Source organism: Homarus americanus, unplaced genomic scaffold, assembly GCF_018991925.1.
Source record: "Homarus americanus isolate GMGI-L3 unplaced genomic scaffold, GMGI_Hamer_2.0 scaffold42818, whole genome shotgun sequence".
Classification (NCBI taxonomy): Eukaryota; Metazoa; Arthropoda; class Malacostraca; order Decapoda; family Nephropidae; genus Homarus; species Homarus americanus.
Genome location: NW_024741585.1, coordinates 210,558 through 225,000, shown reverse-complemented (window position 1 = coordinate 225,000; position 14,443 = coordinate 210,558). Strand labels below are relative to the sequence as shown.

Genomic DNA, 14,443 nt, shown 5'->3' with positions numbered 1-14,443 from the left:
TTACAAACACTTTTCAAAAAAGACAAATTAAAATAATACTACTCACAATATTTAGAGGAAAACGAGTTACTATTCGCCAGAACTTAAGAATCATCTACGTAAAAATAAAATGCACTCGTTGACTCGATGGTAAATCCCTAACTGTCAACTGTCCACCGCAGGCAATAAAAGAAAACGGTAAAGCATCCGACGTCCCGATAAGGGGAAACTACAGCATTTACCACCCATATTTGGCGTTCCCTTACACATTTATCCGCCCATTTGATTGTATCCTTTAACATATATAGGGAGACTCCTCTTCCAACTCTGATTAAAATTGATGGTTTCATCCACAACAGATTACGTAAACTGTGGCTGCGGCTTGTGGGAGAGACGCACCCAAGGAGAAGTTCAGATAAAAAATAATATTATAAGATCTTGGATACTCGGAATTGTAATCCTGTATCAGAGAAAATACCAAAGGGGTTAGAGTCAGTTCTCACACCCGTGTATCTTACGTTGATTGTTTTCATGGCTAAATTACCGGTTTTTGCTATAGTGTAAATGCTAACATATCGCTATAGTAGACATTTGTTAACCTGTAAATTTATCTATATACTAAAGGCTTCAATGAGCAGGTTTAATAAGCATAACAAATATATGCGGTAACTGTAAGAGCTTATTATAATGTATATATTACCGATCAGAACTATCTTAACCATCAGAGAAAAGTTCCACCACTCACACTACAGGGCACACACTGGTGTTGGACAACCACCACTACTGTCTTTTTACACCAGCTATATAGGTCGAAAAGCATCGGGCTGTTCCGTCTTCGGTATTGGTACAACGATACTGTTGGTCCATGATGAGGGTAGTCGGCCCTCGGCATGACTCATATTGTACAATGCCAATAATGGATCGCCCGGCACACGCCTTAGTAGTCTAACGATATTGTAGGTGACTCCGTCCTCTCCAGGAGCAGTAGACCTACCCCTGGCGAGGGCGGCGTCAAGCTCCCACTCAGTATATGGAACATCACACTCATCGTGCTGTTTGCCCAACATAAAGTTAATGAGATTACTTCTCTCTACAGACTTCGCATCAAGGAGTCCCCGAGTCCTAGTTGGTAACATGTCATAGCTAGAGACATGAGCCCACTTTGATATAAGTTCATTCGAGTTTTGCAGCGGGTCTTTGTTTATGTCTCACAAGGCTTTGCTACGAGGTGGATATACTAATTCAGGTTGTTGACATATTTTTCCCTTACATTTGACTAAGTTCATTCACGTGTTCCTGGACTGCAGCAAAGTTGTTTGTAACCCCGACCATCATAACACTGCTGTAGCTTGTTGACCACGTTTCCTCCCCGTTTTGGTGCAGACATTGTTAACGAAGAAAGCATAAATCTTAGCTACTAGATGGTCATTAAATTTTTGGTAATTGTCAGTCTTGTAATCCTTGTATCAATGAAGTAGTAGTAGTAGTAGTAGTAGTAGTAGTAGTAGTAGTAGTAGTAGTAGTGTGTGTGTGTGTAGGGCGGGGAGGGTGGGAGGTCTTGGCAGGGTTAGGGGTGTGCCTGGGGCTGGGAGGGAGGGAGGGAGCTAGCTGGCAACACTGGGGTCGCCCACAGTAACAACATTCCCGACCAATCTTGCAAGACCTCACTGTTACCAACTCTGGAGCACCACATTTTTTTCGGGACCATTTCCTCACATTACTCCTCTGACCTGACGACAATAATTATCCCTTCCTCACCACCAAACACCTCAACGATAACCTAAGCGAGGACAATAGTTAAAGAACTTCAAGGTGGAGGACAACAAGGAAAAGCTACAAGACAGAGAGACGAGAAAATGACTTGAGGAGCCAATAGGTGCCCGTGGGATAATGTAACAGGTACACGCACAACCCGGGTACGGCAACACTATCGCACCCATAACACACTCTTACCGCCGAGTGTGTGTGGTGGGGGAGGACGAAGGGGGAGGAAGAGGGAGGGAGGGAGGAATAGGAGGTGAAGGAGTAAGAGGAGGGCGGGGAATGCGTTAATGGGTTTAGAGAGAAGGTGGAGCTCGGGAAAGCCACCAAGGGAGGAGGAGTCAAGTGGGAGGAGTAATGGGGTAGGAAAAGGGATGGGGGTCGTTGGGTGGACAAAGGTGTGGTGGGGATGAGAGGGATGGGTGTAAACTCTGGAGAGGGATGGTCCAGAGACGAGGAGAGAGTGGGGAGAGAGTGGAGGGAGTGGGAAGAGTGTGGAGGGAGTGGGAAGAGTGTGGAGGGAGTGGAGGGAGTGTGCTAGTCAGGGATGAGAAGGGATTAAAGGAGGGCACTGGGAGGAGGTAACTCAGGTAAGACAATCTGGGGAGGAAAGTGATCGTGGGGAGACAAAGGAGGAAACAGATTGGGGAGAAAGGGAGGGGGCGGAAGGGAGGGGGGCGGAAGGCTAGGGAAGGAGGGAGGAGAGGGGGAAGTTAATATCTACATAAATTTTACATTCATGTCCTTCAAAATTATTTCCAATCTTAAAGAGAAAACGTATGAGAATCCCCAATACGTTTTCTATGAGGTGAGAAAGTGTTGTGGGTGTATATGGTAGACTACACAAGATGATCACAGGTGGGTGTAGCGAGGCAGGTGACACTCGTAATACACAACCCAGACTATACACACAAACCTAACAACATTAATAATAATAATAATAATAACAATAATAATAATAATAATAATAATAATAATAACAAAAATAATAATAATAATAATAATAATAATAATAATAATAATAATAATAATAACAATAATAATAATAATAATAATAATAACAATAATAATAATAATAATAATAATAATAATAATCATAATAATAATAATTCTTTATAAAGACGGTGATGATATTTTTATTATTTCAATATACAGAAATTATGACAAACAAATATATAATAATCGTAACTTTGCTGACATTATTATTTCACAACAAGACAAATTAAATATAATATTAGGATTAAGTGTATTCTGACTCGGATTAAATTATATGGTTTCCCCGACAATAATTACGTCATTATAGTATATTGTAATAATAACAGTAATCAGGTCATAACAACAGGAAATAAATTGGGCTAAAATACACTCGTCCGACGTTATGAAAGACGGTGTGATAAATTTAGTCGTTTTTCGTTTGAAGTCTTAGTGTTAATTTTTGGTCTGGACTTTGCTAATTGCGTCATTTCGTCACGTCCCACAACTATAAATAATTACCGTTATATTAATCACAGTCATAGTAAATACAAAAACAAAGTATACAATTACGTTTACGTTTACGCATGCCAAGAAACACACTTTGAAAACATCCTTAGTATTACCAACAACTTATTCATTCTCATACAAAAATCTACAAAACATTTTACAATATTAATGAAGATTCCACAAGGTATAATTCGTACAATATAAAAAAGTAACTGAACCCGAAGCCAGAGTCAGTTAGTATGTTGGGACACCATAGATGAACAAAAGAGGGCGTCACCGCTACAGTCAACCTTTGTGGGAATATCGAAGTTTTTCTACCTCATCCCTCTAGTAATTATTCCCTTTATGGACAACATATTAAACTTACTTATTAACTGTCAACCTTTGCTGTAATTCAGCCATCTGGGCCGCATTTAGCCAGGAATGTTGTAGAGAAACGCCTACTCCCTTCACCCGCCTTACTGTTACGGCGGGGAACTGGTTGCAAAAGTTATCGTCAGTGGGAAATATTAAAAAATATCACAATCAAATACCACTCGATTACTGTATTTATAATTCAATTTGAGAAAATAAACAAATAAAATAAAATACCACAGTTCATATTGAAACATTTAATATCTATACATACAATGAATTAGTACCGTTAAAAAAACAACATTGGAACATTACCAAAAATGAGGAGATAATTTTAACGCTATGAATAGTTATTTAGAGAGTTCTCACGTATAATTATAACCGACGAAATTATTGGATTAAATTCGCTACTTTGTGAACGATAAGTTTATAATTAAGTGGAGGAATAACTTTAATAAAATAATAATAATAATAATAATAATAAAATAATTATGTCCCTGAGATTATTATAATGATAAGAATGATGACTATAATTATGACAAAGATAGTAACGGTACAGAAGATAATAATGAACAAAAATAATGAAGATGAAGAGGACAAACACAAAACAAGCAAACAGGTAAAAGAACACCACCACCATAACAACACCAAACCCTCACTTACACCACAGTATTGCCAGACCATCTCCACCACAACACACACCACGACCCCCTGACGGAGACACGATGATCCTCCCCATACTGGCCAGATAGTATGTAAATAACATTGATTATGTGTTAAAGGAATATCCTTCCTTCCTAGTGACAGCACTAGGATCCCGCTTCCTCTATCAAGGAATAAACAATTGAAATTGAAAAAAAATTGAACAACAAACAGAAAAAGAAACAAAAACTTTCAACCTTACAAAGCAACAATATAACCAGATATAATAACCCAATGAGGACGCAGTAGCAGTATAGCCAACACGATGAACAGACCTGGCGGGGAGGAGTTGACAGTATCGCACATTCACTGTCCTTCCCGCTCTATCTGGCAACACTTACCTCCATGCTGAGTTATAGAAAACGTTAAGACCGGATCCTGATGTTTACAAAAAAAAATCATATAAGGACAACTGCGCAGTATTATTTTTGTTTTATGTTAAGTCTAGTTTTTTTAACCTGACACATATAATTTGTATTAAAATCTGACTTACGACTGCACTCAAAATCTGATTACAATAGTACATTAAAATCTGCCTTAAAACTACATTAAAATATAACCTACAACACACACGCATACGGTCAAATAAATTCTGAGTGAAATAGACAATGTTACGATGTACAAAGATAATAAATAACAAGAATATTTTGAAACAAAAATATACACAAAATAACCTATTCTGACAAACTCTATATACATAACCTGTAACTCACCAATAAATGATATATACTGTATATGTATGTTTACTCTCTCTCTCTCTCTCTCTCTCTCTCTCTCTCTTTAAAAGAGTCGGGTTTACTAGAGGCAGTACTTACTATAGCAGCCCGTGCCAGTAATAGTGGCAGTACTCATCCTTGTAGTAGTAGAGACAGTACTCTTGCAGCAGTAACAGAGGCAATACTCACCCTTGTAGTAGTAGAGGCAGTACTCGGAGAGGACGAACCAGCGTTTCTTCCACAGGTGAAGGCCGTCAGCACCCTGCTTGTAGAGCCACCCCTGCAGGGTCACGGCCGACACATGGGGCCGCCGCACACCAGGAGTCTTCACCCACGACCCTCCAGACCGTCGACGGACACCCTGCCGAAGGAGACGACACAGATGATATTGGAACAGTTTATTTAGACAGAAATACAGATACAGAGTGAAAATAACAGCAATAATGACATAACTGAGTCTTTCGAGTGATGTAGATGTTATTAATGATTCTTATCAGTAAAGCATCACATAATAAGGAAAAAAATTATCACAGACGTTCGTAAGAGGAGACATACAAGACCCAACGAGTCATCATCAGGGAATAGAAACAGGAACGGTGATTTAGTTAACGAATCCAAATATGCCACCTGAGTTAGTCCGTAGACATAGATGGTGTGTCGAGGCTTAATTTGTTCTCTGTATATCGCGTCTTACACCTCTTGACTCACGGAGACACGGACATCACACTAAGGTTCCTCGGCCTGACACACGACCAGTTTAGATGAGGTTAAGGATCTGTGTTGGTTTAAGGGCCAATCAATGCTTCAATAACAGAGGTAAAGGCACACAAAACAGGCCATTAACACAACCACAACACGAGTCCCTGTTGCATACCTATTGTACCTCCCTTCTTCCTCCCTCTCTCTCCATCCTTATCTCCCTCTCTCTCCATCTATCTCAACCTTTCTCCATCCTTACCTCTCTCTCTCTCTCCATCCTTACCTCCCTCTCTCTCTCTCTCCATTCATCCCTCCCTCTCTCCATCCTTACTCCCTTCCTTTCTCTTTTTCTCCTCCCCTTCTCTTGATTGGTCAGTAAGCATGACCTGACCTCTGTTGACCTGGACTAACCCACCAGCTGCTGACCCCTTCCCACTCTTGACCTCTATAAGCTTTCTCCAAACTACTCCCCCCACCTGTTACTATGAGAGAGAGAGAGAGAGAGAGAGAGAGAGAGAGAGAGAGCTTACTGATACAACACAATAGATGAAGGGCGCATCTAATCGTCCCAGAAACACACTTGTCTCAAACACACTCAATCGATCATCCCTCTTACCACTCTCCTCTCTTCCTCCCACCCCCTCCCCCTCACCAGGCAGCACTTCACCCTGGCCCTCACCTCTTGCACACTCCATCTGCGCCGTGAGGAGTCTTCACACCTGTTATTATCACCTGTCGCAACCACAACCACAACCCCGACCGGCTTATCTCACTAAGACCTGCTAGCAGCTGGCTCTGTGTGTGTGTGTGTGCTAAGACGGTTACCTCAGTATGTTTTATCTGATTTTTTTTCTATTTTAAATACGTAAAAATAAAAATAAAAATAAAAGAGATGAAAAATAAAAAAAGCATGAATTTTTTGTTAGACTAAAATTTGGTTTATTAAAATTTCTTCCAAAAAATCGCAGTGTTGTAAAATTCTAATATATCTGACGGCCACAAGTTGTATGTACAAGTTGTTCCTCGCGGATAATAAGAAAACTTTGAAAAGAATAAAATTTTTAAAACTTTTGAGCATATCTGAAAGAATTTCAGAATTTTACAATGTTGCCAATTTACATGTTGAAGAATACGCCAAGTTGGGAACGTTGTTAAAATGGCGTCTGTACCCAGTTATTATTATTATTATTATTATTATTATTATTATTACGAAGACTTGAGGCACTGGCTGGGTAGGGAAGAGCAAAGACAGATTATGTAAATTCGGCAAGACCTTCATCCAACAGTGTGATGATGATAATGATGAAGATATGATGATGATGATGATGATGATGATGATGGCATGATGGTGGTGTGTTAACATGAATCCAGGAAAAAAAGTCACAAGAAAAAAAGTCACAGCAAAAAAGGCACGGAAAAAACCTAACCTAACCTAACCTAACCTACGTGCAATGCCATCATATATATATTGTGTTGTCAATGTGTACAAGTCATGTAACTTTTTTTCCTGTGATTTTATTTCCGTTGACCGTTAACACTACACTAAGTCAACACATGTAAACAGAATAGAGACCAGGGGGTGAGGTAAGGGGGGGAGGTAAGGGGAGAGAGGTAAGGGGAGGGAGGTAAGGAGGAGGTGGAGGTGGTGTAAGGGGGCACACAGATATCACCTCACGACGAACAGCGACTCATTCAGGTAAGGTATTAAGGTGTGGGTGCCAGGAAGACCCCCCCCCCCTCCCCGAGTTGCAATACAAATGGGTCCCTGACCTAACCTAACCACTGGGGTTGGGACGCATTAGAATAAATGGTCTTTAGGTCTGGGGCCCATATGGAGTTGGCCTCAATTTTACTGGTATGGTTAGTTTAGTGCCTGTTAAGACTGAGACCCATTTCACCAGATTCCCCCTTCAGGTATTCCCACAAGTCAAGTGACTGGTCCCTTTCATTATTTTAAGACCTCATGTGAGATGTTTAACTCGTTGCTAATTGAGTTTTTCTGTTTACCTGTTGGGAAACATGGCGCAGTGTGTGTCGTAACGTGAGACTCAAACACTCACCTTTTACCATTGATGATGAAGCATGAGGACTCGATAAGCAATATTATTTACTCAAATTGTTCCCGGGCGGTTATACTCATGTCTTCTTTTGTTGCCTCAGTGTTACTCAACTTGTGTCACACCAACGGGAGGCACCATTGTCGAGGAGATTTAAGAGGTTCGCTCGTGAGGGAAAGTGACGCTGCCAGGCTGTGGTTCACTATATCTATTACAGTCACCCCATTCAGATGCTTATCGTCGTTTTCTCTGACTGTGTTTACTGGACGGAAACGTTTTCTTTGATGCAAATTTCTTGGTTGACTGATGCGGAAAAAAGGTTTATACGCTTAAAAGTTAATTATTTTCTCCACAGCTTTCTATTAGTCTATTCTTTGAGTGACGTGAAGAAGAGAGTTACATGTCTCGTGTCTGTTTACATGTCAGAACTAAAGAAGTCTTCCCATTAACTTATTCCGTGACTGACGTAGAAGGTATAACATTTGTTTATTTTTTCACACCCTTAATCTGCCTAACAAATGAACCCACTTTCCTATCAGAACAAGATGTGCTTGTTTATCATCTAGGGTGAAGTCAACACGCCTCAGTCACCCACATCCTACACACGAAGATCAGAATACTGTATACGCCATATAACTTGACCCTCATATCCACCATGTATCGTATTTTATATCCTAGCGGGGGATTAGGTTAGGTTAGGGTTGGATTCTTGGCCAGGTGTCTCGAGAGTGTAAAATAGTGTTTAAGAATCTGAATAATACTCTCGTTAAGGTACCCGGACTCGAATACTTGGCAAGCTAGAAGGATTCGAACCCTTCAAAAGATATCTGGGGTTCGAATTCTTATAAAAATGTACGAATTTGAATCTTGTAAGAGAAAAAGAACATTAAGAATCATTGAGAATCCACCCTGAACTATTACATGGAGCGGAATTAATACTGGAATTGAATGCATTACTAGCGTAGCCTTGGTCGGGTTCCGCTTGGTTAACTTGCGACAAATTTAACTAACAAATTTGGATTCTGGCTGTGAATAACAAAGCCTAGTGTGTTGGTTTATGACGCAGTGCAGAAGACTAGCGTAAGGGAGACTTACTTTATTCTCACTTAATTGTTTTGACTTTATGAAACTATGAGAATCGGAAACCAGGACAAGACGCTTAAGAGGATTATTATTATTATTATTATTATTATTATTATTATTATTATTATTATTATTATTATTATTATTATTATTATTATTATTGACTTTTTAAGGAATCGTTTAACATTCATTTGATTACGTTTGACTATAATTTAACTTAAGGACATTTATGAGAGAGAGAGAGAGAGAGAGAGAGAGAGAGAGAGAGAGTCTACATGCAGGGAGAGATTCTTGAGGGAGTTATTATATTAACAAGTCATAATTAAATGTTTAAGTTCCGTTTTGAGAACATTAATAAAATCTTATCATAGGAACATTTGAGATACTGATGTCAGGGAGGATTTCTTGAGGCATTATTAGTAAGACTCATTAAAATAATACTTGGGGTAAGTTTAACAAAATTTAAGATTTGACCCTTTGAGATATGGATTATTGAAGGATTTTCAGGGAGTCTTAAGGAGGCGTTTAAGGTGAAGGAGGGAGGGAGGGAAGAGGGTGGGATGAAGGAGGGAGGGAGGGAAGAGGGTGGGATGAAGGAGGGAGAGAGGGAGGGAGGGAAGAGTGTGAGATGAAGGAATAGAGAGGGAGAGGGGGAAGGAAGAGTGTAAGGTGAATGAAGAGCGGGAGAGAGGGAAGAGGGTGAGGTGGGGGAGGTGAGGGAGGGAATAGCGTGTACCGTCAACACTCTAATGACACTCCCCCTGGCGGCCTTAATTAAAACTGGAGCCTAAATGACTTTGATATTCAATTGGAAGGATTTAATGGCCAGAGGAGGAAGGAGGAAGAATAAAGGAAGAAGAAGATTAAAGGAAGAAATGAGAAGGAGGAGGAGGAGGAGGAAGAGGACGAAGAGGAAAGGAGGAAGGAGTAGAAATAAGAAAGGAGTAAGAAGGAAGAAGAAAGGAAGGAGGAAGGGGGAGAAAGAAGACAGGAGGAAGAAGAAGAAAGAAGAAGGAAGGAGGAGTAAGGATTAGAAAGAAGAAAGGGTTAAGTTAGGTTAAGATAACATTAGTGTGGTTGATTATCAGGTGAAATAAGGTAAGTGTGTCTAAACCTTCAGGTGAACACTTTACTGAACACACAGGTGTCGGTGTGTGTCTCTTTGTAGTCAGATTACACAGGTGCGTCGTGAATATAACACAGGTATAACATCTTTAGTTCATATTAATCACTAAATCTTTATTGTTGTATCGCTTGGGTGATCTTACTCAACATATGGCCGGACTCTTGGACTTCATGGACACAATGCATTTATGGACTCTCGCTTTTAGAGTGTCTATACTTGGCATGTTTTCCCTAAGTCCAACCTACACGAGTGGAACATGTTTGTGTCTTGAATATCTCGTGTCTGAAGAGAGGTAGACCCACACTTGTTAACTACCGTGTTTACTTTGTGCACACCTGTTTGCATTATTACGACCACACACCTGTTAGCATTATTACGACCACACACCTGTTAGCATTATTACGACCACACACCTGTTAGCATTTTTATATATACATTACTCTAAAGATGTAGTCGTTTATATGTATACATTTTATACTATACACATGTAGGTAAAAATCAACGTTTCTTTAATGTATATAGCGGAGATATTTAATTTTAACAACCAATGATCTGCACGAGCTGTTAAAATGCTTTTTTTTACGACTACAAAATATAAGACTCTACACGTAAGCTACACCAACCCTAATCACACAACTATGGTCTTAATGACACTTCCCTGGATACTGTTGATAAGTGCCGTGACAGACCGATCACTGAGGTGCGGTGTAACAAGCGAGAACACCAGTGAAAAAAGCCAACTTGGATGTAGGAAATTATTTAACACGTGTCTCGAAATACCATAAAATAACTAAACAAATAACTAAAGCTCTCGTGCGCTCTCATCCGGCATGGAAACCTCACCTCCAGAAAGGCTTTAACATCCCGAGAAAAAGGTGAAACAGAGCGACTAAGATTATATTCCAGAAATAAGTCACCCCGATTACCCCCATTAGACTGAGGGCCTTAGGACTAACAATTACCCAGACCAAACACAATAGGGTAGATCCCACACATAAAAAAATGAAGAAAAATAAATCTTGAAAGGGATGAAAGACGTAAACCTAGATGATTTTTTGTGAGTCACGCTCCTCCAACACACGATAACAACTACAAGCTCGCGAGGCGTCATGCAGGCTCGCCAAGGTGTCATGCAGAATCGCCAAGGTGTCATGCAGGCTCCTATCATCCTAGCATAACACAACTCAGGTTAATCCTAGCACAAGACATCTCAGCTTAATCCTTCTACATAGTATTTCAGATTACTCCATGCAGGTAGCGTTGGCGTTGCAATCGTCAAGCGTGAAGCATCCGCATTACAACAACACTTATTATCTCGCATCTGTGTCACCGTATCTTGCAACCCGGCGTTCATTATTGTAAGCTGGGAAAGGTTACTGAACTCCGTCCCACCCCACCTCCCCCCCCCCTACCTTTCCCTGAGAACGCCCTAGACCTCCGCGTTCACTACTAAACGCTGGGGATAGTTACTGAACGCCTCCCCCTTCTCACGAGAACGTCCCGGCTCACTCCCCTCACCTGCTCACTACCTGTAATCACACTGTCAATCGTCACCAGGTGAAACAATTACAATTACTACGAATCATACAGAAAAAAAAATAAGATAATGAATACATACGAATAGGTAAATAGGTAACTCGATAAATATAAATAGGAAATAAATAATGAATAAATACGAGAGAAGTTGAAAAATAATTGTGTGATAAATCTATACATTGACCTTTTAACCATGTCGGTGATTTCAGAGATGAGGTTAATACTGTATTGTCATTCCGGATACGACCTGACTCAACCATTAACATTGGAGTCAAGTTCTAATGAGTTCCAGTCTTAAATGGTTCTCTGGTTTAATGGGCCTCCCGATTCTAATAGTTACATTCGGTTCTGGCCTCGTGGAAGTGGGGCCCATTTGATCTACAAGAGCAGAGTGTTGTGGGAGGCGAGCGAACAAAGCGACACACTCAACAGGACACAATTATTCAGGTGAAGTCAACAACGATGCTGATGAAGGATTGTGTATGTCACTTACCTGTTGTTACCTGGTGGGAGGGAGGGAGAGATGAAGGCTAGGAAAGGAAGGTAAGAAGGGAGGGAAGGTAGGAATGGAGGGAGGGATGAAGGCTAGGGGAGGGAGGGAGGGAGGGAGTCGGCCATGGGATGACAACAGGTGTATCCCTCCCTCCCTCCCTCCCTTCTTGGCCTGGGTAATTGGTTGGTCAAAAAGGCCATAATCCTATTACCTCACATCCCAATTTACCGTCACCAGACCATTGGATTGTGGTCCTACGTAATTGGGACCCATTAGAATTAGGTCCGCTCTAGTCAGTTGGTTAGGTTAATTTGGTCTATTATAACGGGTCTATTAAGGTCCCTGGGACTTATTAATATTATGACCCATTATAACTGATGCTTATTAAAATTGGGACCGATTACAAGTGGGACCTATTAGTATAAGGGACTATCAGAACTAGGGTCCATTACAAATATGGACCATTAGTACTGGTACCCGGTGACCACTAGAAAGACAGACAGAGAGACAGACAGACAGACAGACAGAGAGACAGACAGACAGACACAGTGAAATTATATGCAAGTTTCTTTACGTCATTTGTCTCTGTCTAACCAGCAGTAATTGGGAATAAAGATATTAATCGATAAATGGAACGTGTTCTGGGGTAATGGTTAAGCCAGTGAAGTTGTCGAATTGTCCGGTCATCCTGGGTTATTCCATTAGGCTTGTACACCTTACTGAGGGAGCCAGCCACTATACTCACCCCTCTCTTGGCCTCATGGTTGTTGAGGGTGTTGGTGTTGGGCGCTGGTAACGTGGCCTCCAACCTGTCCACAGAAAGAGACATTGTATTAATACATCTATATACACTTACACAATTTGTATTCATACACTAATATATACATAAAACATTGTATTAATAGTTAGGCAAACAAGACATCGTATTACTAAATAAAGACATTGAACATTGTATTAACACAGAATAATACACAGAATCATTGTATTTATTAATGGATGGAATAACACGAGATAAAAACACCCGTGTTATTCTCTTCAGTAGTTCCTGCCTCAACAACTTCGTTAAGCGGGGAATAATTAAATAATAAAGCTCACCTGTGTTTTACCTGTCACTAAACTACACCGTCACTTTTATTTACGAAAATGAGTCATTTTCCTGGCGCGTGAGGGAGGAGATGGTGAGTCAGCCAGGTAGGTGGAGGTGCCTTCCTTCCCTGCATCCCTCCCTCACTCCTGATTCCTTTCCTCCCTCCTTGCATCCCTCACCTCCCTCTCTCCTCACTCCCTCTTTTCCTTCCCTTTCTCACTCCTTCCCTCCCTCGCTGCATTCCCTACCTCCCTCTCAGGTCCATAAATGCGGGTCGGTCTGGGGTATTCAGGGGGAGGGAGGGTAGAATGGACTCGGGTGATGCTGGGTGAGTCTGGCCATAGGGAATTGAGGGATGGCCAAGGGGGATGTAGGATGGCCAAAGGGACGAAGGGTAGCTAAGGGGATTGAGAGTGACCACTAAGTATAGAAGTGCCATGTGATGAGAAGTGGCCAAGGGGATTGAGGTGTGGTCACTGGGTAAAGAAGTGGCCATGGTGATGAAACTAGGCCAAGGAGAAAGGAGAGAGACGGATAAGCAAAAGATGGCCACAAAAAGGAGATATAGAAGTATGGCCAGGGAGAGGAGACAAGTGGCCAAGCGAAAGACAGCCAAAAAGAGAGGAGACAGAGAGATTGTGGTGTGGCCAATGAGAAGCTAAAAGAGAGAGGGAGGAGTGGCCAGTGTTTACAAAAGCCATAAGGGCGAGAGGGGGGAGGAGGGGGGGGGGAGGGGTAGCCAACACTCATTACCTAGCTATTAGCTAACCTGGGGTGGAGGGAGGGAGGGGAGGGAGGAAAGGTGGGTGGGAAGGAGGGAGTTAAGTAGAGGGACAAGTATAACACCAGGGAGCCGCCCATACCCCGCTGCTTACGCCCACCCACGCCGCCCACCCACCCACGCCGCCACTACAAGCCTCAAGACTCAATTAGTTAAGTGTACCCCAGTAAAGACCTCGTTTTCTGACATAATATACCGGCAAATACTCCTCGGTACTGCTACTGCATGTCAATTATAGTTGAGTATATTTGGTAGACACGTAAACTCCCTAAATTACTCCTGGTACACCACACAGCAGTATACTCTTCATATACCTACTTTATATTCCTGCTTTTATTGTACCACCAAAACCGTATTATCGGAAATTATCATGTAGACAGATAGAAATTACCATTGTAATAAATATATTTGCCAACTAGACATAATCCTGACAGCTCTGTCCTCTTGTTCCACCTTAATACAACCCGTGTTGTACTGCTTCCCTCCCTTACCATAGTTATGAATATCAACTCCACTGTAAAGTATGTATATACTTATAATATAATGTAAAACAAATTATATATATATCGAAGTGATAACCGTGGTAA

At 41.2% G+C, this 14,443-nt stretch overlaps 1 protein-coding gene across 2 annotated transcripts in view; it reads right to left on the bottom strand.

Moving 5' to 3' along the window:
- Positions 1-14,443, bottom strand: part of LOC121875969 — a 199,443-nt gene that overhangs the window by 33,269 nt on the left and 151,731 nt on the right. For both annotated transcript variants that reach the window (XM_042380788.1, XM_042380790.1), the window contains 2 exons: positions 12,734-12,797; positions 5,184-5,355 (listed from right to left, as the gene is read on the bottom strand). In XM_042380788.1, coding sequence (XP_042236722.1) covers positions 5,184-5,355; positions 12,734-12,797 — 236 coding nt within the window. The remainder of the gene's footprint in view (positions 1-5,183; positions 5,356-12,733; positions 12,798-14,443) is intronic.